We start from the raw sequence: 27,861 nt of genomic DNA on the forward strand, positions 1-27,861 counted from the left end.
GTTACAAACAATTCTTCTCGGACCAAATTTGAAAACGGTGGCAATACTAAAGGACATACAAAAATAAAAATACAATACAAAAAATAAAACCATGCACCTGTCTAATGAATACAGTCTTCTAATTATGCATACAAAAACTTTACCGAAACTTTCCTTCCTAGCTCAAAAGCAAACATCTGCGTCAGTCTCACAAGATGACTATGTTAATATGTAAAGCTGGTTTTATTCGTCAAACGCAGAGCTAGATCTGATTCGAATACGAGTAATCAATTACAAACTAAATCACAATATTAGAGTTATACGTTTATGCTCAATTAAAGAGCTGTGGGTATTATTTGTTTTACAAATGATACGTGGAATTTTTCAAAACACTACTTCCCTGACCGGGAATCGAACCCGGGCCGCGGCGGTGAGAGCGCCGAATCCTAACCACTAGACCACCAGGGATGCGTGTATTACAGCTTAGTTGAATGTTATTAAAACAAATTACAAAATGTATTAAAATGCAATATGTATTCATTATGTGCATTTATTGATATTGTTATCCGGTATTATGCACACAGTGAGTTACAAGACCAAATCTTGGCAACACTTTCATTGTTTCTGAACATTTTCAGAAAGTACCAACCCTCCCGTCCTTGATTTCACTGGTTTGATCCGGTTTCACGCGGAGGTGTTTATATAGAGGACAGAGACGCCCCGCCTCCATTCAAACGTCTCTGTATAAATGGCAGCGAACGTGTTGTTTTTGTTAGACAGCATTGCGGTAGTTATTTTCTGACGTGGAGGGTCTTATCCATCCAAACCTTTTCAAATGGGCCCCGTCGCCTAGCGTTTTCTCCCCAAAGCCTCCGACTGAATCGAGCAGGGTGCTTTAATAACATCAGCACGAGCGGCAAAAGAAGGTGAGGATGTGGTCTTACACCTAATATTTAAAGGGTGGTCATTGTTTGGGCTAGAGAATCTGAGCAGAGTAACGTACATTTAGTCTATCACTGTTAATGCTAGATGCATCTTGCTGTAGTGCTCTACATGCATGTTTTTTCATGTTTGGGGCAAAATGTTTCTTTTGTGAGTGCATGACCATGCCCCTCATCAACTGCCAAAATTCCTATGGGCTTACTGTAAGTAACTTCCTCGCGTAGTCTTCTGAAACATGCGGTGGAAAGCCATTTCTTAATGAATGCCTTGTGTGGCATAATGTCACTTTAGTTAGTATTGTGGTTTGATCCTAAAACATAATGAGTAACCCTTACAATAACTAACCAAAACAAGGTGTCAAACCACACATTAGTGATACAACCTCTTAAATGCCTTCTTTTGAGTCGATCTGTATTCATTAGAAGCTATTTTTCAGGGTTAAGATGGTAAATAATAGTCTGGTTGCTATAGAAGTTGTCATATCTGACCAAATCTCTTTTTGCTCTCGTTACAGGGTTTCCATCTAAGTCACGATTTACACAAGTCTGTAAAATGGCAGCCATCCCAGCTAGTGGTTCTCTTGTTGCCACTCATGACTACTACAGAAGTAAGTAGCATTGACCGTTATAGTAAATGCACCATTAATAGTTGATGTTATACTGAGAATTTGCCTTATAAGACTGTTTCTTTTCAGGGCGCATTGGCTCTACATCCAGTAGCAGCTCATGTGGCAGTTCAGAGTACAGTGGGGAGGTTATTCCACATCATCCAGGTCAGTTGCATTTCATTTCAATCTCTCTTCAAGCCCCCGCTTAAATCAATATTTGATTGCAACAGTTTTGACAATTTACACGCATTATGCAACCATTTGCACATTCACCACCCACACCAGCTCTGTTCAAATGGGTGTCCTGATTGTTTTGGGTAATCAACCTTTGATGAAGTCATTGAATTTAGAAACAGGACTGTTGCTTAGTCATCTGGCAGGGCTGTGGTTAGGCCGTATGTTCTGACCTGTTGTTTAATTGTGCTTTAGGTCTGCCCAAACAGGATTCTGGTCATTGGTGGTCCAGTTTCTTCTTTGGGAAGCAGAACCAGCCTGGTATGGGAACTCTTACTGAGGAGGCGCAGCAGAAGTGAGTCACTGGATTGAGTTTCACCTAAATTGGTGCATGTAACATGAAGGCCTTGCCGAGTGCTGATTTGAAATGCCTATGCAGTTGCAAATTTGTAACGAGGTGTCAGTTTGTCGTATCAATGGCTACAATTCTTAATCTGGTTGTCTCTCTGCAGGTCAGGGGTGGTGAGCGTGACCAATGGGCAGGTGACATGTGTCGCCCGGGAGATGGTGATGAGGCAAGCGAGCGAATGTAGCGATGGAGGCAAGTCGGAGGCGGGGAGTTCTCCTCGTTCCTGAATCCAAGACCAGATCAGGACACCAACGCTAGGGGACGGAAATGGTTCCCTTTTTTTTATTTTATTTCCCATCCATATAATGGGCTGTTTTAGTACTTTTTCTTTTTTGTATTCATTGTTTTATATATATATATATTATATCACGTAATAAATGGGAGAGCTGAAACTTGCAAAAATTTTGTACATTTTTACACATCTGTAACTCTGGAGATTTTGTTACTTGTTATTGTCTTAACCTGTGTTTTTCAGCACAATAAATTGTCTTAAACAGCCCACTACTGCTACTGGACTTTGTTTTCTAAATCATAAATCAACCATACACCATCCTTATACAGTTGAGGGAGAAGACCTCCTTTTCCAAAAATCCTTTGCTGTGCATTTAGTAGTTTACTGGAAGGTGCAGTTGAAATTGAATAATAAAAGCTGAGAAATATATGGGGTCTTGGGGAGAGACTGCATTCATTGTCCATTTCTTTTGCACATGGTTCTTTTATACTCCATGGTAATTGTGAATTTTGTATGTGTGTACATTACAGCTGATTTGTACTAAATTAATTCTAAATGTGCAGTGTGGAGGAAAGGCTCTTGTATTTTGTTAATTTAAAAGAATGATCAGATTATGTAACAAGCATGCAGACACTAAATTCAGCAAATCCTTTCAACTTGGACAAACAGACTGTTTGATCGAAACTGAGGGAGACAAAATGTCATGGCCATGAAGAACTGCCCTTGAGTGAAATGTCAGTTCCCCTTGTATAGAAATGATCCAAGAAAAAAAAAAGCCAACAGTTAGTTTTTGGAGAAAACGTTTAATTCAAATAAATGCATTGAGCTCAGCATCCTTTTCAACAGGGTGAGCTGCAGGTCCAGGAAATAAAAATGGATTCAAAGTGCTCTTGAGTGGAATAAAGCATTTTAAAGACATTTTACTAAACTAGAGCATTGCTTTCTGAATAGAAGACATCTACTTCATACTTGGACATGGTTTATGAAACCCCAAAAGGACAGAACATAGTGCCTGTGGTCTGTGGACTTCAAAATATGCAGTGGTAGACCCAACAGTGAGTATGGAAAACTGCTCTGTAGAGATGACGTCGTACGGCTTTGTTCCCATGTGTACATGGATTTTCCAGGTCACTAAGCTCTGATGGTTGGTTAGATACATGGAAAAGCCTCTTTGTGGCATGCTGACTCTATTCTTTTTCAGGGATGATTTTTCCTTTGTTCGCAGCAACAGGTCCCAACTAAGAGACTGTGACAGGAGCTGTGTTATTGGTAGTTTACTTTAATGTACTTTTTTTAAATGCAGAATAGTTGGATAGTAAAGACAAATCAGTTCGCTCAATTGCCATATTGGCTATTTTCTATTTAGGCAATAGATACAGTTCCTATGAATTTGAATGATGAAAGAGCAAGATCTCCTAAATGAAAAACAATATTATAAATTATTCTCTGTCAAATCACGTTACATTTCAGGTTGGTCCAGCTAACGCGCATGCAAAATAATAATAATAATAAATAAATAAATAAACAGGCAATGGCTATCTTAAAAAAATAGATATTTTAACTGCAAGCTAGGACCGTCTTCCTATAGTAGTCATATTGTGAGCTGTTGGTGGGAATATGCTTTGGGTAAATTAAGCAGAGTGAATTCAACACATGACTAAATGGATATTACACAGTATAATTACACACCCGTTCAAAAGTTTGGGGTCAGTAGCACATTTTTTAAAGAAAAAAATATTACTATTTTTTATTCAGCAAGTGTGCATTAAATTGATCAAAAGTGACTGTAAAGACATTTATAATATTACGAAAGATTTCTATTTCAAATCAATGCTGATCTTTTGATCTTTCTATTCATCAATGAATCCTAGAAAAATTATCACAGTTTCCACTGAAATATAAATAAGCACAACTGTTTTTAACTGATAATGATAATAAATGTTTATTGAGCACTAAATCAGCATATTAGGATGATTTCTGAAGGATCATGTGACACAGAGGACAGGAGTAATGATGCTGAAAATTCAGCTTTGACATCACAGGAATAAATTACATTTTAAAATATATTAATTTATTTTAGATTGTAATAATATTTCACAATTTTACTGTTTTTATTGTATTTTTGATCAAATAAATTCAGCTTTGGTGAGCATAAGAGACTTACTGACCACAAACTTCTGAATGGTAGCATATAAACTAAAACTAATTTGGTGTTTTCTAACATGCAAGTCTTCAGTAGACAATAAAAAAAAAAATCTAGTAGGTAATAATCAGCAGCACATATAAGTCATACCCTTTTTTTTTTTCTTCAGCACTCTATGCATTATTTTTGTGCAGGTGTCTACTTGACCACACGATCAGCAGGACTTATCCGTTTGGAAGAGGTTTCACTTGATGTCTGGTTCCTTAAAACCACATTTATTGTCCAGCGATTGTTCATAGGCCCTGAGAAATCTGCATTCAGACAGAAAGACAGGAATAAAGAGACATTCTTGTCATAAGTGTTAAATGTACATCTAGTTAGATCAACAGATCTCAGTTGAACTTCTACCATACCTTGCTGTTTAGATTTGGTCAACCAGACACTCACTTGTCTTTGCTTTGGTTCCATTAAGTTATCAGAAAGACTATTGACTGCCTTCCTTTTGTCTGTTGGGTAGATGCCTGCAAACAAAAACAATCACACACTGATAAACATGAGAAAATCCTCTTAGGCATGCATTTGATAAAAAATAAATCTGACTCTGCACTTTATTCAGCATTGATAAATATTTTAAAGTCCCCCTGTGGTGAAAATTCAGCGTTTAATTTTGTTTTTGTCTATGTGGTGTTGTTATGCTTTAAGACAAACCATGTGCAAATGCATAAGTCAACACCATTGCTGAGTATTTTCTCCTTAAAACTGCAGTGAACCAAAGACAGTTTCAAAAACGCAGTTTGAAATTGCTGGTGTTTTTGACGTCACAAACTACCTTATAACCAATCAGGATCTCAGTGGATCTCTGAGCTGAGTGAGTGGAGGCGGGGCTCATTTTCATATTCATAGAACCGCATATACTAGATGAGGCATGGGTGTAGAGTTACATTCAAGCTATTTTAAGGCCTGAATACATTTTTCAAGGAAAAAAGATTTAAATATGTCATTTTGGTGATCAAAGATGAGTTTTAAGGGATAGAACTATTGACTACAGGGGGACTTTAAATGTAATTTTAAACATTTTTGTTTTCTATTATTTCTTATGATGATTTTAGTACCCAGTAATGTTTAAGCAATGTAATTAGGTCTATTTCTGTCAATTCACAAAAAGAGGAGCAATGTTTTTATTTGTTCAACAAATAAGTCAATGACTATGTCAGTTGATAAGGCTAAAATAGGAACAGTGTGTGCTGTACATTCAGGTACAAGTTCATTGAAGAGAAATAAACAGAGCTTTGGGAAACTGCAGACAGTCAGAATTACACGTGTCCTGTAGCTGGTTAAACATCAGAGAGCTAAAAATAGTACTGCACTTACTCCGATAAAACTCATTCCGAGCAAGCAGACACACGGGGGCATTTACGGTGGTCATGGTCAGCTTTTATGTGTAAATATGACAGAACCAAATGCTTGGAAATGGAAGTGTTCTTTGGAACCTGGAAAAATATAGCAAAAGAGGTGGATTTAAGGTCAGTGCTGAATAAACTTTATTTGTTTTATGGTCAGGGAACAAATATCCTCATCAGAGCGACATAAACATGATAGAAAAAAAATTTCTGGGAAAAAACCTGGTCAAAGTCCATTTTGGAAAACTAAAATCTCTTATCATACTTTAGACAGAACAAGACCAAACTTGTTGACGCCACATAAAACAAACATGCTGATTGTGGATAGGTGCATCACAGGTGTGTCAAAAGTCATAGAAAGAACCTTTGTCCCAGTTTTGCTCAAATTGTAAACTGAATCCGCTGGTCCTATGTATGGTTGCTATGCACATAAGCTAGCATGTACATGTACAACCCTTAAATATGTATGGCTTTGCGTGAGCAAAATCAATGTTGTTCTGATTAGCAGCATGGCTGTGATTTCGTCCACAGATAGTTTCTAAACGAATCAGTGTTTTTGAACAAATCGGGTTGAGTGAATGATTCAGTGACTCTTTCATATAGAGAGTCAATTGTCGCCACCTACTGGGGAATCAATGTAACTCACAGAAAGAGTAAAAAACGGTATGTTATGTCTGCCTGATGGGAATATACTAGGGCTACTGATGGCTGACATTGTAATATGATTTGGCATAATTCCTGTTTGACTGACAGCTTACTCTTCGTCTTCAGGGTGTGTTGAAGTATCTCTACCAAAATACTTTTCCAACTCTAAAAATAAAGTCACTACCTTCACACAAACAGTCTGAGAGAGAACAGTGTGCGATCATAGCTGGATGATGCTAATAATGGAAATGAACTTTACTCTATATAGCCAGCCAGAAGTGTATAATTTGATCTTGTCTTATAAATTGGGAGCCTTGTTGTGATGCTGAATATAAAAGACAATGCTTCTCAACAGATCTGCAGTCTCCTGCATGGTTCTTTTTTTTATTATTTTTTACTTTTTACTTAGACACATAACAGGCTTTTTAGCCTGTTAAGGCTCTCTTAAGCACTAATCCTTCACTGAGTCAACATGAAATCGGTCTTGAACACAAAAGCCTTTGTGTGAAGGAGGTGTAATCCACAATGACTTAACACCAGTGAAAACTACGCTTCATCAGAACACTCTGATCATTTTAAAGAGTGAAGCAGTGAGGGATTAAAGGAAAACTTAATGTCATTTAATCTCATTTGAAAGATCATAAAAGGTTCAGCACATTAGAGATGTCAGGAATTGTATGCGCAGCAGTCTGAAAAGTTAATGGAAAAGGGTGTCATTCTTCTACAAAGATCGATGTCCTCCAGGCAGTTTACAAAGACCAAAAGACAAAAGTTTTTCTGTGAATTGATGTATGTGTTGGGCAGTTGTGTATGAGAGAGAGAGAGAGAAAGAATGAGAGACAAAAGAATGAAAGTAAGAGAGACAGAGAGCCGGCCTATAGAAAGAGCAACAAAGAAGCAGAGGAAATCTAATCCTCACAGATGTGAAAATTCCCCTGCTAAACTCCATCCGCAGTAAAACAAAACACATTAACAAGCCCCATTTCTAAAGAAAAATTTAAAACAACTTGACTCAATTCAAAAAGTCCTGGACAAATGCAATTTCCAGAGACCTGCTTTGGTTAGTATCATGTCAACCTATTAGACATATCTAGGTCAGTTTATATATACAGCTTGTGGTTATACAGTCGGCTTAATGTTTTTAAGTGTTTAACGTTCCTTCAAATCTAAAAACAGTCACGTTGCTGATTTAATATCTGCCAATCAGCCATTTAATTTAGAAAGGCCATGCATTATGACTTGATCTTATCTTTAAGTGGACCTTGCCTTTTTGTAGGCTGTCTGTCATGTGTAAAATCCTTAAAGTCCAATGGCAGTATAAACGTCCCAGAAAAATACTTTTTAAATCTTGTGAAGAAGGGAAAGCCTGAGGAATCGTTGAGCGTATAACACAGATGAGGCAGACTGTAGTTTTATATCAAACCCCTCCTTTGCTCCAGGCTCAAGGACTGAAAAGCTATTTGCTAAGGAGCTGAAGGTCCCACCCTGAGGAACACCCCTATGCTTTCTTGACCATTTGGAAAAGACTTTGGGATCAAGGAACGGTTGGGATGCCCTGCTTATGCTCTGCCTCTGCAACAATATCTTCCTCGCAAGTGCCAGTGGAAATTCATTGCACAAGAGATACGCTTCTACTTTTACACATGAATGCTACTGATTTAAATGGACTTTTAGTATTTATTGTAAAAAATAAATAAACAATAATTATAATGACACTGTTTATTAAGCACACTGTCAGTAGATTGTGTTTGTTTTTGTTGCCTTTTGTTGTAATTATGTCTATAATCTCACATTGCAGGTCTTTGAGATGAGAGAAAACCCTGCAAGCCATCAATCCACTTTGACCTATATTCTCGACGGTAAGAAAAACAGGACTATTCCATGTGACATGCCTGCTAAAGAGTCTTGAACAGGAGGAGCCATTGGGCTGAAGCATGTACTTCTCCTGTTTACTCTCCTGCCTTGTATTTTAAAGGTCATTCTGTATAAAGGTTAATGGTGGGCAGAGAATAAAATTGGGGAAAGCAGGAGACATAGGTATAGATTAATGAATAAATAAGGCCTTCATGTGGCAGTTTTGTGTTTGAGATGTTCTTCTTACTATAAGAACATAGCAGAGGGTAATCTGTCTAGTGCTTTATTATTATATTTACAGCCTTTTGTGATGATATTAAAATCAGTTTCCAAATCTATGAAATTAATCTTAATTATTTTTTGCATCCATGAAAAAATGGCATTATTATTAATATTTTAAGCATAAAGCTGAAATATGCAGATTGTGCCCCATTAGCTAATCAAACAAAAAGATATCCATTTAACAAATTTTTTTTTTCCAGGTTAATGTAAATATACACTGGGATAGTTCTCACAAAAAGGAAACTTCTGTCATCATTTACTCATCCTCGTGCTGTTCCAAATCTGTATCGTTGCTTTCTTCAGCAAAACATAGAAGAATATTTTTTATGAATATGGGTAACCAATAGTGCATTCTCTTGCAAAACTGAGAAACTTTGCATCCGCTCCCTAAAATTGTGACAGAAATAATATTGTGACATAAAATAAAAACCTTTGTGAGACATAAAAAGTTTTGTGTGCAAATGTGAAGTTATTCAGAGGAATGCAAAAGCATTTAATCATTATTAGGGGCTCCATATTAACCAAGTCATTATATTTTCTCAATATTTTATTTTTGTGCTCCACAGAATAAATAAAGTCATACAGTTTTGGGGTGAGGGTGAGTAAATGATGACGAATTTACATTTTTCAGGAGAACTATCCCTTTAACATTAATTCAAATCTGTGGTAGGCCTACTGTTTTTTCAGAACTATTCATATTAAATTACTGTAAATGTATTACTGACTAAAGTACAGCTACTACAACAACAGATGCAGGAAGGCCCTTTATTTATATCACTTATTCCTCAATCACACTTTACATTTAAAGGAACAAGAAGGTTATTAAATATTAAGGCCTTAAGTTGGACAGGTTTAAACCTGAAAATTGCACCCACATGAAAGCACCACTGAAACAGTGCATGGCTGCGACAGTTACCCACACTGCACCCACAACACTGTAAAAACTTTGGCTTGATGCCAGTTAAAAAGGTTAGTGGGTGCGCGTCTATTTGTGGTTGACCTCAATTGACTGTATAATTTTGCAAAAGAGCAACACGAAACCTGCTGCTATATTCATAAATACAGACATTTCCAACACTGTTAATATTATCTCCATCCGCTGAATGTTGACAGCTTAAGGTCATATAAACTGCTCAGTTAGTTGCAGGGTGTTGCCCACATCATTACCATATCATAACTCACGTGGTTAGCATTATGCTGGCACGCAGCAGGCAGATGTTGCTGCTCGGGGAAGCCATGCAGGCCGCATGACCTATTTTCAACTAAAACCACTAAAGGTTGTTGAACTGCTGAGTCACAAAAGTGATAGATTTAAGCAATAGCCATACAGCGCCAGGCATATAAAAAATATAAAATAGTTATTATTATAAACTTATATTACACGAGTAAACAATTAGTAAGTGCAGTAATTAGTAATAGTAGGGGAAAAAAATACTATGGAAGTCAATGGGGTCCATCAACTGTTTGGTTACAGACATTTTTCAAAATATCTTCTTTTGTGTTCAGCAGAGAAAAGAAATTCATACAGGTTTGAAACCACTTGAGGGTGAGTAAATGATGACAGAATTTTCATTTTCGGGTGAACTATCCCTTTAATGGTTAGTGCAATCACGTGACTTCCGAAGAGAAAGGCGTGCAGTTACTTAAAGTTTGTTTGTTTTATAAGTTAGAAGGTTTGCAAGCTCAAACTTAAGACAAACGAGAAGTCAGAATTATTGATTTTCCAGTGAAGTGAAAACAGCTGGTTTACAGGTGAAAAGAGTGTCACGGGAGCAGGTCGATGTTCAGAGTCTGTGGAGTGTGGACTCGAAGATCACGCTCTGACAGCATGAGCAGCTCCGCGAGCCTCTTCCTGCATGGCCCATCATAAATCACTCACACAGGGAACTAGAGAAGCTTTCCCTGGAAGAGATCATGTCACCATTAAACCATCATCACAGTCCTATAGTCTGAGCGACCTCAAGCAAAGTTGAATGTGTATATAATTAAGCACAACAAAACCTTCTGTATAATTCGATATATGCCCATGTAAGTTAGACACAGGCCTAACATTTCTTCACTTTATTTATTTGTTTGTTAGTTAATTAATACATTTTTAGACTGTGGAAAGAAAAAGAAAAAGACACCCAAATGGAAAGAACCGGGCAGGATGGAAACAAGCTAAAGCCATAGACAGTAAACGGCTAAAGCTATAGATTAGCTGAGAATGTAAACATAACGTTAATTTTGATAACATCAAACTGATTTCTTAAGAACACCATACAAATTAATAAAATACAGCTGTAATACTTACTGATGAATGTGCAGGGTTTAAAAAAATAATATAAAATATTATACCACCAAAATAACTTCGTGGTTGGAGGATGACGTCATGATAAGGAACTGGATTTAATCGGTCCTCAAGTAAGGTTTACGTTTTTGGTCCTTGGGGTCTGATAGACCCCAAACGTTTACAGAGCGATTGCATAAGGAAATACACAGTTTTTACATGGCAAACTATATATAATATATATATATATATATATATCTTTTTTTTATTCTCAACTATACATTTATGCTGTGTTTTTGTGGATATTTGGTAGTTTTTTACCTACTGCACAATTACTTAACTACGCCATAAATTGGCTCATGAAAAATGTTCACTTAAATGATGATCCAATGATTAACACAACTGACACAGTATGTGGTAAAATAAGCTTTTTACAGTCCAAAAACAATAACGATGCTCTACTTGTCATAGTCTGTTCTGTTCTGTTCTATTTGAGTTATCATGGACATTCAGTTTTTCATGTCACATGCCTTCCTTCCGTTTGTATTCCTGCCATTTATTAGTTACCATGGTCACCTCATTATGAGTTAATTCTGTTCAGCTGTGTTGTTCATTACCTAGTTTGTGTTCCTATAGAAGTTGACTTTTCAGTCACTCCTTGTCTGTTCGCTGTCTTGGTTAGTGTTGCTACAGGGCTGCCAACTCTCACGCATTCAGCACTTTTCACACACTCTCATGCCACACATCCATTATCTCATGCGCAGAAAAATCGCAAAGCAAGAGGACATGGAGACCGACAGATAAAACAGAGTAGTTACTTATGATATAAAAAAAATTCAGCTCTCAGATTCTGTCAATTCTATTACGAAATTCAAACAATAAATAGTTGGCGCTTGTAAATGTGATGTGACAGATCCCTAGCGCCTCAGTTCAAGCGGCATCTGAACCGATCATTTAGCTAATAGTTAGCTAATCATTAAACACGAATGAACAATGTTGAAAGATACAGTACAACTTACCAAAATGTATATTCCTCATACAGAATATCGATCAATCAGTGTTTTTCAACCGCGGAAAGAGGTCAATAAAACAGCTGGAGAACAATTATGTCATAACATTTACCTCAGGAAAGCCATTTAATGACCATAATATAGCACTGACTAGAAAAAAAGAGCTGTAGAGAGTATTTTGCTAAATATACTATATTACATATCTATAATATTTGTACTTGTATCATTAAATAAAGTTGTTATTATAAAAAAACCGCATTATATTTGAGTTATTTTTAACCTTAAATAATACTACCAGCTGAGGGCTCTCTGTATGTTTACAGCATTAGGTGAGATTTTTGTTTCCTTCAGGAAAAATGAACCTATCTTGTGTACCTAATATTTATCCAAATGAGTCAATATTGAATCAAATCACAATAATTGAATTTAATTGAAATCGTGAAATTTGTGTCAAGCAATAAAAAAAAAACTTAGCTTACCAGAAATTGTACCATGTAAACATTGTAACATGTTGTCACTAAACCTAAAACTCTGTTTAGTCACTAAAATGTTTTGACAATCACAATACACTTATTGTGATGCCAGGTTGTTTTTTGTTTAGTTTTTTTTTTTTTTTTTTTTACATTGATGTAAGCTGCTCTTTGCACTTGGAAACAGTAGGCCTACCCAGGGCTGGACTGGGATAAAAAAAATCGGCCCTGGCATTTTGGCCTAGACTGGCCCACTACATATAAACACCACCCATCTTTGCATGTCCTTGAATATGTATACCAACTCCTATTCCTTAAAACCACTAATGGCATGTAATGAGTGAGTAGGAACGAGTGAGAGTTAACAGATGAAATAAGTACAGAATTGTCATTTATTAATACAATTGGACTAGACTCCACAGTGATGAATCCTAAAACAAGCTATAAGCTGCATTGGCATAGCAATACCAGTGTTTCTCACATGGATTTTTGGTGGTGTGTGCCTGTGTGGACCTTGGGCCTTCTAGGGGGGTTCGAGGGCATAATGGGTAATGGGTTCCTACACTCATGACATAGCCTAAGTGTTTTGAAAGTAGTTCTGCTTACCACAGGCTCTACACTTTCTCATCTCTCTGATCCTCCTCACTTCATCAGCCACTGAAGCTGGTGAATGTCCTGCTGCTGCTGAAAACATTCTTTCTTTTAAAAAGCATATCACTGAACTTAGTAAAAAGCTAAAAATCAAAATGGGGTTCCTTTATAGAAACAGGGCTTGTTTGTCATCTCCTCATAGAAGACAAATTATTCAGGCCACTTTTATGTCTGGCCTAGATTATGGTGACATCATTTATATGCACGCTTCAACTGCCACATTAAAACCTTTGGATGCTATATATCATTGTGCAATTAGGTTTATCACTGGTGATAACTATAAAACTCATCACTGTATTTTATACCAACATGTGGGATGGACCTCTCTTGCTGTGAGACGTGATAAACATGCTCTCCTTTTTATTTACAAAGCTCTTCTTTTTAAATTACCTCCTTACATATCTTCTTTGCTTTTTATTAGACATACAAATATTTTAACAAGATCCCAAAGGTGGGTTACATTAAAGACCCCATCAATCTCAACAGAGCTGGGTAGGTCTGCATTTAGTTATTTTGCCCCTTATATGGAACAAATTGCAGATCAAACTTCAGATAAACAATCTTGTGTCCCTGGTCCATTTTAAAAATGTATTGGAGTATTTATATGATGTTTCATGTGTTTGTGATTGTTTTTGTTGATTTGGATGTCTTCATTGTGTATGTATTTTTCATTGTGTGACATTGTATATGTTTACATGTTTCACAGGGCTCAACTGAAAAAGAGATCTTGGTCTCAGTCTGGTTCCCCAGTTAAAATAAAGTTTTAAATAAATAAATAAATATCTGTTATTTTGACACATTTTACAGCGTCTGCTTGAAGGGCCTGTATCTAATTTTCACGCTATTTCTCTGCACATTCCTCGCGTTTCTTCTCCATCTCTCTTGACTATTTTGACAGATACACACTACACGCTCGGTCAGAGCCCAAAGGGGGAGGTGTTTAAAGATGTGATTGGGCCAGCCCAGTGTCAATCAAGAAAAGAACCAATGGGCTGCTGATCTATGCGTTTCATGGGCCGGTCTGTGAGGAAAAAAAACAACTAAGGCTTTTTTTGACCAATATGCATTACACTGGCACTAACCCAGCGCCGTCAATTAAGCAAAACAAAACAAAATGAATGGGCCACCGATGTACGAGTTTTATGGGCCATTAAGACAAAAAAAAAAAAAAAAATTAAATGTATCGGCCTAAAAAGCACGTCGGCCCACCGGGAATCTCGCGGTAGTCCCGATGGCCAGTAGCCTACATGCCTGGGTCTACCCCACATTTTCTGGCATTGTATGTGAAAAAGTTGGTTTGAGGTGTCTGTTTATTAAGGAAAATATACTCATTCATTTTGTCTGCATTTTGAACATTTTAATTTTTGGATAAAGTATGATAAGTATGAATAAGGAGGCTTTTATAATTTGTTTAATTTTATTAGTCAAATTTCACATTCATAAGTAAGTTATGCCCCTTTTCTCAGTATTCCTTAAAGAATGTGAATTACTTTTCTACTATTCAATCTAGTACTAATGGAAACACTATTAAGACTGTTCATTTGTGTACTGTCTTCAAAATCTTTGATTGATACAAAGGTCTTGTATTTTTGTGAATGTTTTTTATTTTATTATATATTTTTGTATGTGTTTTCTTTGCACCCTTGGCTCCAAAAGCATAAAAAAAAAAAAAAAAGTTAAATGGATATAACTTCTCCAACAAATGTAGGGCGGGGCTTGATTTTGTCCATGGGAAATTGATTGGATTGGATTGGATGGTTGATGTGAGTGACAGGTTGTTCTGCCCTGGCGCCGGTAAACACGTCATCAGAGAAGGGAAGAGATGTTCAGTATACAAGAGGGGAAATTATTTTGATTACGAGGGCAATAATAATAATAAAGTAATAATAATAATGATGTGCATGGATAAATCATTTATAACACTGCAATATTCCTAAAAATAATAAGCATCGTTTATTTAAATGTCATGGTTACGGTCTTTATGGCGTATCACCAAAAATTGGAAGTGAAAATATTTAAAGTTCACCCCATGTCCATCTCAACGTGATACTATGATTAAAAAAACTAACATTTTATTCTCTTTAAAATAATGAGTTTAATATTGAAACAATTGGATAGCCTATATTAAGAAGTATAGGCTATATGCTGAAAATGTGCTTCGTAACTGGAAGAACACAGTCACTGATGATGATAATGACAATGACAATGACGAACATGATCCCATACATCAGCAGCTCTTGTCAGTAGTTCAAACACATAACAACTTAAATTTACAGTGTCAGAGCCTCCACAGGAGCCTATATCGTGTTTGTTGTTGTAGGGAAAGCATGAAGGTCGCAGTGCTTATGGATACGCTAAGTAGGCTACATGATTGAACATGGTCATGAATCATTCTTTTATTTATTTATTTGCAGTTTCACGCTTTATGACAGCTGTACTATGATGACACGCCATTGAATTAAATTAAAATACAGACTTGGTTGCAAGCTATACAGCTCATCAGTGAAATAATGGTGTGTCGCCATCTGCTGGTGATTTTTCATATTGCACAGGCCTGATTCATTGGTTCACCTATTGTGAGAACTTGAAGTATCGCTAGTTTCTGCATCAATATAGAGTATTACATCTGCCAAAACAAATACAAATTGTTATCTAACAGACCTTTGAATTAGCAGATATTTGCATGATATGATCGCAATCCTTCCCCATCTTTACTGTTTTCTTACGCAATTAATCTCAATTGAGACACACACCAAGGTTGTGCCTGTCATAAGCTAATTTAGAATAACAAACAAAGGAGCTCTAATATATTTGTGTGTCCGTGCTTTTTTTCTTTGGAGTTTATCAGCAATGCAAGATTGCCATGAGGAATTTGTTATGGTGAACTGCAATAAACATTAACAATGCAATACATTATAAAATATAATAAAGTATATTACGACAGTAAAGCACAATTTAAAATGTACAAATCAACATAAAACAGCATGTCTTATTTGTTGTTTTATAGCATTTTGTACATGTTCTTTGGCATTCATAATAGCTTCATATTTAATTTTATAATTCCACTTGTATGATGGAATATCCCTCTCTATTGCTTTTCACATTTGAATTAAAGGCTTGAGAAGAGGAAAAAAACATTAAAAACAAGAATACATTCAATACGTAAAAAAGAAAGACAGAAAAAAAGATTAGTAGCCTAATTTTAACTTGCCCCTGAACAGATTGTTGATTAGAAATTTAAAATTTCAGTCTACTCTACCTGAGAACAACAAGGTTTATTATTAACCTTTTTAATAAAAAAAAAAAACTACAGCATCTGTCTCATTATACATTATATTCAAGTCTAAACACAAATAAATTATTATTTGCCCTTAGCACTCCCAAAAAGTGCTTCATGTGCACATCTTCCTCATTATCTGAAAACTGACATGTTGGACTAATCTACAGTCCATCTCCAACAAGGATAATTCAAAGATGATTTTACATTGTATCTGTCTGTTGCAATTGTTCATGGCCAGTCTTGTTTTGGTTTCTAAGACTTTAAGGCCTCAGGATTTCTTCGATTTGCCTGCATAACTATAGACACTGTCTTGATAGATGTTTAGTTGATGCTTCAGAACCTCAAACGTGGGACGGTCCTCTGGCTCTGCTCCCCAGCAAGATTTCATGATGTCATAGATGATCTGTGGACAATTGGCTGGTGAAGGCATTCTATAGCGTTTTTTTGTGACGAGATCATACACCTCAGAATTATGAAGACCTATAAAAGAAGATAATGGCTTGAATACAGACTCAAATGTTAAGGACTTAAGGCTGTAAGGCAAGAAACCCAAGATGAACAGGGTAAAAAAAACAGTTCACTGATTACATTTAGCATCATAAACATTTTTTATATTTAAAGATTTCTGAAATGTTGCAAATGAGGCATTATCTAATTAAATATTCACAAATGTGCATACTTTTCTTGAACATAAATCTGAATTCTTGTTGACTTCTTAAGGTTTTTACAGAAGGAATTTTTTGATATCCCATTTTATCACTCTCAAAATATTGTCAACAGCCAGGAGGAATTTTTTTCTCTCCATGTTTTTAGGAATAAAATGGCTCAGCTTCTGGCTTTCCGGCTCAGCACATGCGGAAAAAAACCCCTCAGAAAACTCCCCTTTATTTGTACTGTAACTTAAATCTACATATGCAAATAGTATATTTACATTATACTATTTACAATAGTATAAATACAATAATAAAATATACAATAATAAAATAAAATATGATTTAAAAATGATAAATATAAATGATAAATATTCTTAAGTCTTAAACTAAAAAACAAACAAAAACAGGATACAACAATTAGCATGTTAAAACTGACCTGGGTAAGGCACGGCTCCATGTGTGACAATCTCATAAAGGAGAATCCCAAATGACCAGACATCAGATTTAGTTGAGTAATAGCCATGCCCAATAGCCTCAGGAGCGGTCCATTTATATGGTATTTTCTTCTCATCAGATATATAAACAGGCTCCTAGACATGTTAAAAGACAACTTCATAGAACAAATACATGCGCTGAAGAGCACTTAAAAATTATTGTAAAATCGCTCTTGGGAATGGTTAAATTTGATTGTTCGGTTTCATAATATATACCAAAGCTATAATTTCACAGGATCAGGATCACAACACCATGTTCCCTACTGCTATTTCAACAAAGGAGGAAGCAAATGTCCCTATAAACAATTTCAAGAGTAATTTCCAGGATGCAGTACTTGAAGTTGACAAAATAAGGTGCCGGTACTCGCTTTTGGTATGTCTATGTTGGTATGTCTGTCTGTCTGTCTGTCTGTCTGTCTGTCTATCTATCTATCTATCTATCTATATTTATATATGTATATATACACACACACACACACACGTAGTGTGTAATAGTTAGTAACGTAATCTATTACATTATACTGTACATTTAATGTAATATAATCTGAATACTTTTTGATTACTTTTGGCCTAGTTTATCACATATACAGTATCTCACTCACACACACACAAATTATATATATATCAATCACTTAAGATCCAAATTGTGAAGTCCCCACCCCCAATCCCCCCGCCCCTCAAACAAATCAGCATAAAAATCAGTTTGCTCACCTTAATGACTCGAGCTAGGCCAAAATCACCAATTTTGCAGATGTATCCCTCTCCGACTAGAACATTTCTCGCAGCAAGGTCTCTATGAATACTGTTATGTGCCTCTAAATATACCATCCCATCTGCTACTTGAGCTGCCATGTCGATCAGAGACTCCATGTCCAATACCATACCCTCTTGACCTGAATGATGGGGAGTGATGTATAAGATTATGAGACAGCATTATCAATGCAAGACATCAATCAGTCATATCTAGGGGACTAACTTCTGAGGAAATTAAGCAGGTCGCCCTTCTCTATTAGTTCGGTGATGATGTAAAACGGGGAGGAGGAAGAGCAGATGGCAAAGAGAGAAATCAGGTGCCTGTGACGTAGACGCTTCATGATCTGCACCTCCAACTGAAAGTCCTTCTGATTCAGAGCATCTGTGGTAAAAAAAAGAAGAAAAAAGAAATAGACAAAAATATGATTTATTATGATATTTATTTATTACAAATACATGTATTTTTATTTATAAAAATATATTTAATATTTATTAGAAAATCTGCATTTTAACCTTGTTTACCATAAAACATATATAGATACTTTAACTTCATTGGATAAGATATCCATAGACTTTTCATAGATAGACTTTTCATGATGATGTACCTTTAATTTTTCGGAAAATATTCTTGTATTTTTATTATTTCTTGTTTTAAACATATTCATTAAATTTAGTTCGATTTATGCTTAAAACAAGAAAAAATATTTAACAATGGTGTAAGAAGGAAGACATTACATAAAGCAAATTTATCTTGTTTTAAAGTTTAGATTTTTGATTTTATTTAACAAGGCAAAAGTGTATTGCAACATATAGCACAACATTTATTCCACATTACTTCTTTTTCTGTTCGAGGTATTCAGTTGCAGATTTACCAGTGTAATGTTGAGGATCACTGGCATTCTGCATGACTTACATCGTGTTCAGCCTCAGCTCACATTTACCTCACCAGTAATGTGTGCAATGTACAATCTGAAACCGTTGGCTGTAAGGTATTCATGCCCTAAGGCTGCACAGCAGGTGGTTGCCTTCATAAGGATACATTTATTTTGTCTGAATTATGCAGTTGATTTTAGCCCAATGTCACATTACCCATTTACATCCAAAAATTGCCTATCCATGTCATGCTTCAGTTCCTTCCCTGAAGGCAATTCCAGAACACTGTAACTCTGGAGTTACTGGTTCTGTCTGGAGTATTGTGTATCTTACCTTTGAAATGTTTTTACTCGGATAAAGGTGGTTCAAAAACTGGTTTGAGTTTATTCTATTTCCTGTATGAATGTGTTCATGTTTAATTAGTGTTTAATTCCAGCCGTGTATCTTATTCTAAGGCACTGAAAAACATATTTTGATCCGCTGCATTAACTTCTGTCAGTGTCAAGTACATGAATACATACACACTCTTGTGTTTAAAGCTATGAAAAGGTCATATTCAGCATTTTTCCAACAAACAATGCCTATGCTGAATCAAAGACTGTAATATCGATGTGAAAATGTTTTTATCTTAAAAAAAAAAAAAAATTAAGATGACAGTCCTCTCATATTTTAGAATGAATTAATTGCAGAGTTTGTGGAATTTCTTCATTTAAAGCTTCAGAGTTTAAGGTAATTTTTTTAAAATTCTTTTCACATTTAAAAACAGCCAGAATTTCTTTTGGATAAAAAGAAGAGGCAGAGTTGAAACTAGAAGACTTGTAAGTTGCATTTGTAAAGGTCTGTGACACACCAAGCAGACGTCAAAGAACTAGCGGTGACGAAAGCTATGTTGTCGTCTCGCGTTGGCCGAAAAGCTGCACTTGAACACACTACAGACTACAGCTGGCTGCCAACTATCTTGTGTGTTCTGCGCCTGCATGTAGGGAAATAACTGTCTATATCAGCAGGTATCAATAGTCAAAATGTTCATCATTCAAAAATCCAAATAAATATCAATCCCGCTGATCACTTTCTTCATTCCAGGCGGCTCATGTTGTTATGAAAATATTATTGTATTTGTAATGCTCAGTGCTTACATCACTTTAGCTTTTTTTTTCTTGTGCACTGACTCGCGCGCTAAACTGAACGGCGGATGATCTCTCACCAATGATGATTCAATATGCTGAACTCCTGCTGATGTGAGCCAGACAACAGCTGACGTGTGGAAAAACTAGCCCGACGTTGGTCGATGGCCGACCGTGGGATTGGTGTGTCATTGCCCCATATACAGTGAGAAAAATAAGTATTTGAACACCCTGCTATTTTGCAAGTTCTCCCACTTAGAAATCATGGAGGGGTCTGAAATTGTCATCGTAGGTGCATGTCCACTGTGAGAGACATAATCTAAAAAAAAAAAAATCCAGAAATCACAATATATGATTTTTTAACTATTTATTTGTATGATACAGCTGCAAATAAGTATTTGAACACCTGTCTATCAGCTAGAATTCTGACCCTCAAAGACCTGTTAGTCTTTGAGGGTCTTTTTAGAGGTCTTTTTAGTGGCCTTTAAAATGTCCACCTCCACTCCATTTATTATCCTAAATTAGATGCACCTGTTTGAGGTTGTTAGCTGCATAAAGACACCTGTCCACCCGATACAATCAGTAAGAATCCAACTACTAACATGGCCAAGACCAAAGAGCTGTCCAAAGACACTAGAGACAAAATTGTACACCTCCACAAGGCTGGAAAGGGCTACGGTGAAATTGCCAAGCAGCTTGGTGAAAAAAGGTCCACTGTTGGAGCAATCATTATAAAATGGAAGAAGCTAAACATGACTGTCAATCTCCCTCGGACTGGGGCTCCATGCAAGATCTCACCTCGTGGGGTCTCAATGATCCTAAGAAAGGTGAGAAATCAGCCCAGAACTACACGGGAGGAGCTGGTCAATGACCTGAAAAGAGCTGGGACCACCGTTTCCAAGGTTACTGTTGGTAATTCACTAAGACGTCATGGTTTGAAATAATGCATGGCACGGAAGGTTCCCCTGCTTAAACCAGCACATGTCAAGGCCCGTCTTAAGTTTGCCAATGACCATTTGGATGATCCAGAGGAGTCATGGGAGAAAGTCATGTGGTCAGATGAGACCAAAATAGAACTTTTTGGTCATAATTCCACTAAATGTGTTTGGAGGAAGAAGAATGATGAGTACCATCCCAAGAACACCATCCCTACTGTGAAGCATGGGGGTGGTAGCATCATGCTTTGGGGGTGTTTTTCTGCACATGGGACAGGGCGACTGCACTGTACTAAGGAGAGGATGACCGGGGCCATGTATTGCGAGATTTTGGGGAACAGCCTCCTTCCCTCAGTTAGAGCATTGAAGATGGGTCGAGGCTGGGTCTTCCAACATGACAATGACCCGAAGCACACAGCCAGGATAACCAAGGAGTGGCTCTGTAAGAAGCATATCAAGGTTCTGGAGGGAGGGAGAACTTTGGATCTTTGGAGGGAGCTCAAACTCTGTGTTTCTCAGCGACAGCCCAGAAACCTGACTGATCTAGAGAAGATCTGTGTGGAGGAGTGGGCCAAAATCCCTCCTGCAGTGTGTGCAAACCTGGTGAAAAACTACAGGAAACGTTTGACCTCTGTAATTGCAAACAAAGGCTACTGTACCAAATATTAACATCGATTTTCTCAGGTGTTCAAATACTTATTTGCAGCTGTATCATACAAATAAATAGTTAAAAAATCATACATTGTGATTTCTGGATTTTTTTTTTTAGATTATGTCTCTCACAGTGGACATGCACCTACGATGACAATTTCAGACCCCTCCATGATTTCTAAGTGGGAGAACTTGCAAAATAGCAGGGTGTTCAAATACTCATTTTCCTCACTGTATATTATTTTGCTGTGCAACATTTACATTCTTATTTTTAGCTCTGCTCTGTGGCACCTCTAGCTATGAGCTCACCGTTGTTCTTGAGGATTTTGATGGCCACTTTAGTGTGATTCTTCCACGTGCCACTGTAAACTTCAGCAAAGTGGCCACTGCCCAGCCGCTTCTCTAAATTAAGTTGTTCTTTAGGCACCTCCCATTCATCGACTGTGGAGGGTGGCAGATCCTCAGACCGGGGCTTTTTCTACAGGAAGATGAGTCAGTGGTGTCAGGAAGTAAGTTTACAACTGCAATTTATTTTTAGTTCTGCTACTGTATATATACACGTCCCATATTTACTGGGTTGGATGCTTTACATTTAGACATCAGCATGTGTTTGCTGGAGGACTGAAAAATAAGTTTCTTGATGTTGCAAATATTTACTGTCTCTAATGCAAATAGACAGAAGCTGGTGTTCTCATAAAAATGAAGAAACTCTTTCAATCACTTCCTCATATGACAAAACTGAAAGAGAATGTGAGAATAAGGGAGATAAAAAAAAAACAAGCATAAGAGGAGAATGGGGAAAAATGGGAAGAGAAAGAGAGTCTCACCCGAATACAGGGTCGCTTCAGTTGGTCCGAAGTGGAGAATGGGTGAGTTCGATAATATTCAACCACCTCTAATACACTGGCGAATGTAGGAGATGGATCCACATAGAACTTTCCACCAGAATGGTAGATCTTGAAGTGCTTTGCTTTGTCCTGTGACCTCACTAAGAGAGAAGATTCAGAACTTCGGTCTCCAATAGCAGCTTTAAGGATATGCGGTAACAGACTCACTATTGACTGTCAGAAAACAACATACACACCTGAGATCACAAAGCCCGTGCTGTCTGTCTCACTGATCCTTACAAGGAAGGATCCATTATCATTTCCTGCAAACATTAGGTGATTCAATGCTTCAAAACGGCTCATCTTTCCAAAAAACCACCTAAAGATACAGAAAACACATGGGTTGTACAGTATAATTTCCTTTAGGGTACAATTGATAGCACAGGTGTTTATTAATGTATTAATAATTTGTGATACTCCACTATTTAATTCACATTCCTTTGAATCAGATCTGTTCAATTAATCAATCACCAAACTGATTCTCAAAACGGTCTAAACGATTAATTCAAGAAACAGACTAATCCAAGCGTGCCGCACAAGCCCTGAAAAGTGAAGCTAAAACGCCTCGATTGCCCCCCCGGTGACTGGTCCTAGTATAGGTCATAACCCCCGCCTCCCCGTGTTATTCAACGGGACTTGAGACCAACTAAACAATTTAATTACACTTCAAATATCTTTTTTCGAAGGAGGTTTCTGTCATTTACTGTAGTTTGTATTACGCTGATTTAAATTCAAGTGTTTGTTTTTAAAATAAGTTTGTTTTTAGTTAGTTATTTGATGCTATAAAAACGGTGGTGTGACGTCATGATTGACAGCTATGATTGACAGGTTCTCTGAGCGAAATAGTCACTGAAGCACCAACAGACTTTTTTTCGGGATCTTCGGAGGACTGAGGAGATTGAAGCTTTAAATTTAATATCAACATTTCTATAATTAATTATTTCACACCGAGAGTGAGGGCGGGGCCTTGATTTCGCGGCTTTACTTCCTGCTCACTACTGCGCAGGTCTGGTCCCGAAATCGCTAGCGGCTTCACTAGCGGCTTCACTTCTCACCAATGGAAGAGAGCGAAGGGGCGTCACCCATATTTTTTTACAGTCTATGGACTAATCAGTTTCTTCCGTTCAACTGTGTTTCAGTTCACTTAGTAAAGGGCCATTCACACCAAGGGCTAGAACTATAAAGTTTTAATAATCGTTGTAGTTCTATGAGAATAGGGAAGTCCACATCACAGCTACAACAATAATGACACAGAGAATGATATTGTTGAAATCACTTTCAGAGCAATATTTCCAGTTGATGAATGATAGAAATGTTGACAGCCATTCAGAATCCATCCTGCTTTAAAGAGCTTGAGTATTTAAAGAGGCAGATGACAAAACTGCATGCTTAAAATACACATAAAAATATCCTCCATTGGTGTGACACTGTCACGTTAATATAATTATCGATATAGTTATCTTTATATTTAACGTTATTATTGGTGTGAACAGGCCTTAATCCTTCACAGCTGTTATTAGCTCACTGGAGGAAAACATTATCAGTGAATAACAATTTAAATGTCTGTCATTTCTTCACCCAAAGCTTCAGTACCAAGGACGTTATGATTATTTTTGATGGTACTATTACATGTTGTTGATTTTAACCTTGACAGCTTCAGCATGCATTCGGGATTGGTGGGGAGAGGAAAAAAAATTGCACAGGTAAATGCAAGTACACCTGGCTGCAGCCTGCAGATCGGGGCGGGACTGCACATGTCGCCCTGCGCACACTTTTACTCTGATTGGCTAATTGGAAGGGGATCGGGGTCAAAAGTCTTTAAACGAAACGCGTGAATTTTGACCGCGTCAACATGCACCGTTTGTCCGTGTTAACGCGACAACACGCACAGCAGCCAATGAAATTGTTGTATTTGAGACTACATTTGCATATGTGACGGGATGGTACGTTATATGTATACAAACATCAGTCGTCATGTTTATTCATGAAGGATGTCGTAATTGTATACTGGTATGCACGTATGCAAACATCAGATGTTGTATTTTGTTCATGAGGGATAATGCATTGGTACGTTGTGAGTGATGTCAGTCTTATGTCATGATTTGTCATGCCCTTTTAAGTTGTTCGTTTAACGTTCTTTCTCAAGGTAGAAAAGTCAACAGCTTAAACGATGGCTCTTAGAATGGCTCTATTATTTTAGCAAACTGCCAAAAAACCTTTTCAGCCTGTGTGCAGCTGAACCAAGAAAAGCTTAAGATTGCATGGAGCTGATAAGCATGAATGGCAGAAGAAAAAGACTGCAATTAATTAAAAAACAAAAAAAGAGAAATTTATTTTAATGCAAGCAATTAAAAAACTGCACACATCAGCTGTGGAATAAAAGAAAAGAAATGCACGATTAACTAGATCAAGCATACTCCTGTCTTAATTTAAACCCTGTCTGGGAAACCACCACCCGCAAAGGTTTCACAAAGTTATTCTTACCACTGTAACTTACAGCTTCCTAAAGACAAGTTTATGGGTAATGTAATGGAAATTTTTGATTTTCATTGATTTACAGTATTGATTTTCATTTATTTCAGTAAGACATTGAAATGATCCTTGCTGGACTGTATGTGGTCTGCCAACATATGACTAGTGTGTGTGTGTGTTTAAACACTGGGAAACAGGTGAAACGTCAGGAGGAGGCAGATTGAAAAGGGACCAATTTCAGAACTTGTGAGTTTGTAAGAATAATCTCAGCAGGATCAGATCACTAGCAGAGAAACCTTCCCTTGTTTAGATAAGGGCCTGTAAGCAGAAGACCTTGAAAGCAGTATAAAGACTCCTCTGCCCTCCCTCTCCTCGTCGCACTTGTTCCACAGACTGTACTGGTGACTTCTGTGTGGCAACTGGGCCTTCTTGCAAGAATAAAATACTTTTTAATGATCATTTGAATTTCAGAGTGTCTCTTACGCAGTTGATGATTGTTTAATGAATTTTTGCCACAACAGTAAATAAATGAATAATAATAAAAATATATATATCAGGGCTCAACATTAAGCCTTTTCATTTGATTGTTCTTCGGTCGGCCATTCACTTGTCTGAGTAAAAACATTTGTTTGTCCAGGAATTTTTTTTGTGTGTGTGTGTGTTGTAAATATAATTTATTCCGAATTAATATTCTCATCACTGTTCAGTCAGCTTTGACATATATAAATCGGCATATTTATGATATTTTAACCATTATAAAGGGCATTTTCCCTAATCGTTTTAAATATATGCTTCATCTTTCATTTAAAATTCTTAAATTTGATCAATAAATTAAAATAGAATAATAAGATGCTAAAGGGCTGTTACCAATCAAATTAAACTGCATTAAATAATGTAATGAGATTATTTTAAATATTTTTTGAATATACAAATAAGAAATTTTGGAAAGAATGATGCTTTTAAACATGAAACTAAACCACCAGTAGGAGGCGGCAGGTGAACGTCTTAATGAGTGAGTTATTGAGTCATTTATTCAAACGATTCATTCAAACGGCTGATTCATTCAGGAATGATGCGAGGCAGTTGTAAATGAATAGGAATTCATTGAATCTTTGACTCAACCGATTTGTGCAAAACCCTGTATCATTCGGTAATGAGTTGAGTTTTCCTTTTAGATGCACGTTCAAATCAGTAGTCTTAACATGGTAAAACTATGCGTCTTTAAACGTAGGCTACTAAAGTAATGCGACGACAACTGACGCCTTAACACGACCAGAATGTGCGTGTCTAGACACAAAAGAAACACGTAAAAAAATTGCCTATTGGCCCCGTTCGCCTTCCATACTATACTAGTATAGCCGAGCTTTATTCGTCTTCAATAGGCATTCAAGATAGAATGGAAAATGTGTTCGTAGTTGGTGTAGGTCAGAGTCCACATAAATAAGCTCAGTGTAGAGCACACTATAAGAATCTGAACTTAAGTTGTTTTCTGTTAACTCGCTATGTCCGTAATTGAATCGCTAGGCCTACTGCAAGTTTAATCTTCTACATAAGTTGAATTCACAAATCAATGTTATTTATTGTGAACCAATTGATTTAAAAGAATCGGTTAAAAAAATCGGTCACGAAACGGGTCTCGGAGATCTTTAATTGAATTAATTAAAAGAGCTAATTTACTTAACTTTAATTAATTAAAAGAGTATTTAATACTTCATAAAGTGAATCACAATATTTGACCGCGGGGGATATGAGATAATGATTTTCGGATACAATCTGAGCTAAAAATGAGTCGAAGTGTGATGTTTTCAAATCTAATTTTGGCCACCTGAAACGGAAACCGAAGTGATCGCCTATTCAAGGACGTGCATTTATTGCATGGAAGTGTCTAAAATGCGTGAGGACAGTTCAGTTGAATGATAAATAAAAATGTTACTTATGCTTCAAGCTGAATTTACGAAACTGTTTGCTTAAATAACCACAACATTAACAACAGCACTGAAATAAAAACGCACTCTTTATCCGTAATAGTGTTAATAAACTACTTTTCAGAAGTAGCTTTGACACTCACGGTTGACACTCTGTGGATTCCGCTCGCGCCAGATAATTGAACGGAACAAAGCCGGTGGTCACACTGCCGAATGAGTCGATTTTCTTCGCAGTCCACCAGTCACCGGAATTGTTGACAATCTCGAACATATCACCAGCTTTGAACGACAACTCCTGTCCGTCGCGTCCCTCAAAGTCCCATAGAGCAGTATAGAGAGCACTCTTCGGACTCGGATGCTGAGGCGGCTGAGGCTGAGGCTGGGGCGGCGTGTACCGAGTCTCTGTATTACCGGGTCCTTCGCCCGTACAGTCACTGTCAGTCTTCATGCTGTTTTCTCCATCGTCCGCTGAGGATCCGCATATTCTGTCCCAACATGTCTTAAGACATGGGCAAGTTTTACTCAAACATTCCCCCATGAGATAAAACTGTCCCCGAGAGACACCTCTAGAGGATTCCCATACGAGTATACTAGTTTAGGGAACTGACATTAGAGTGAAACCTTCCGCATTTGAACCACGCCTGTGGACGACAATGACACAAGCACAGTAGGCTAAACAGGCAATCTTTATTGTTTGAGGTTAAGTGCTTTACAGTCTACCAGCATGCTTGAAAATTTCTGGTCAAT

General features: G+C 37.0%; 2 protein-coding genes and 1 long non-coding RNA gene across 3 annotated transcripts; 1 reads left to right on the plus strand and 2 right to left on the minus strand.

Annotated features, from left to right (window-relative positions):
* The first annotated feature begins 722 nt into the window (after window positions 1-722).
* ppdpfb (pancreatic progenitor cell differentiation and proliferation factor b) lies at window positions 723-2,610 on the plus strand. Its single transcript, XM_082146486.1, has 5 exons — window positions 723-905; window positions 1,436-1,528; window positions 1,616-1,693; window positions 1,958-2,057; window positions 2,215-2,610. Exons 2-5 carry the CDS (start codon window positions 1,474-1,476, stop codon window positions 2,336-2,338), a joined length of 357 nt encoding a protein of 118 aa, XP_082002612.1. The 5' UTR covers window positions 723-905; window positions 1,436-1,473; the 3' UTR covers window positions 2,339-2,610.
* Window positions 2,463-7,973, minus strand: LOC309481518. Its single transcript, XR_014200036.1, has 4 exons — window positions 7,798-7,973; window positions 5,858-5,976; window positions 4,900-5,007; window positions 2,463-4,797 (listed from the first exon to the last, which is right to left on the minus strand). It is a non-coding gene; the product is annotated as an uncharacterized lncRNA (long non-coding RNA).
* A 7,475-nt stretch (window positions 7,974-15,448) lies between these two features.
* On the minus strand, window positions 15,449-27,780 carry ptk6b (PTK6 protein tyrosine kinase 6b). Its single transcript, XM_082146457.1, has 8 exons — window positions 27,258-27,780; window positions 22,915-23,036; window positions 22,658-22,818; window positions 22,140-22,308; window positions 18,471-18,629; window positions 18,206-18,387; window positions 17,437-17,590; window positions 15,449-16,827 (listed from the first exon to the last, which is right to left on the minus strand). The coding sequence occupies exons 1-8, from the start codon at window positions 27,650-27,652 to the stop codon at window positions 16,616-16,618; spliced, it is 1,554 nt and encodes a 517-aa protein (XP_082002583.1). The 5' UTR covers window positions 27,653-27,780; the 3' UTR covers window positions 15,449-16,615.
* Window positions 27,781-27,861: the final 81 nt, after the last annotated feature.

The sequence above is a fragment of the Leuciscus leuciscus genome (genome assembly GCF_965113295.1).
Source record: "Leuciscus leuciscus genome assembly, chromosome: 18".
Taxonomy (NCBI): Eukaryota; Metazoa; Chordata; class Actinopteri; order Cypriniformes; family Leuciscidae; genus Leuciscus; species Leuciscus leuciscus.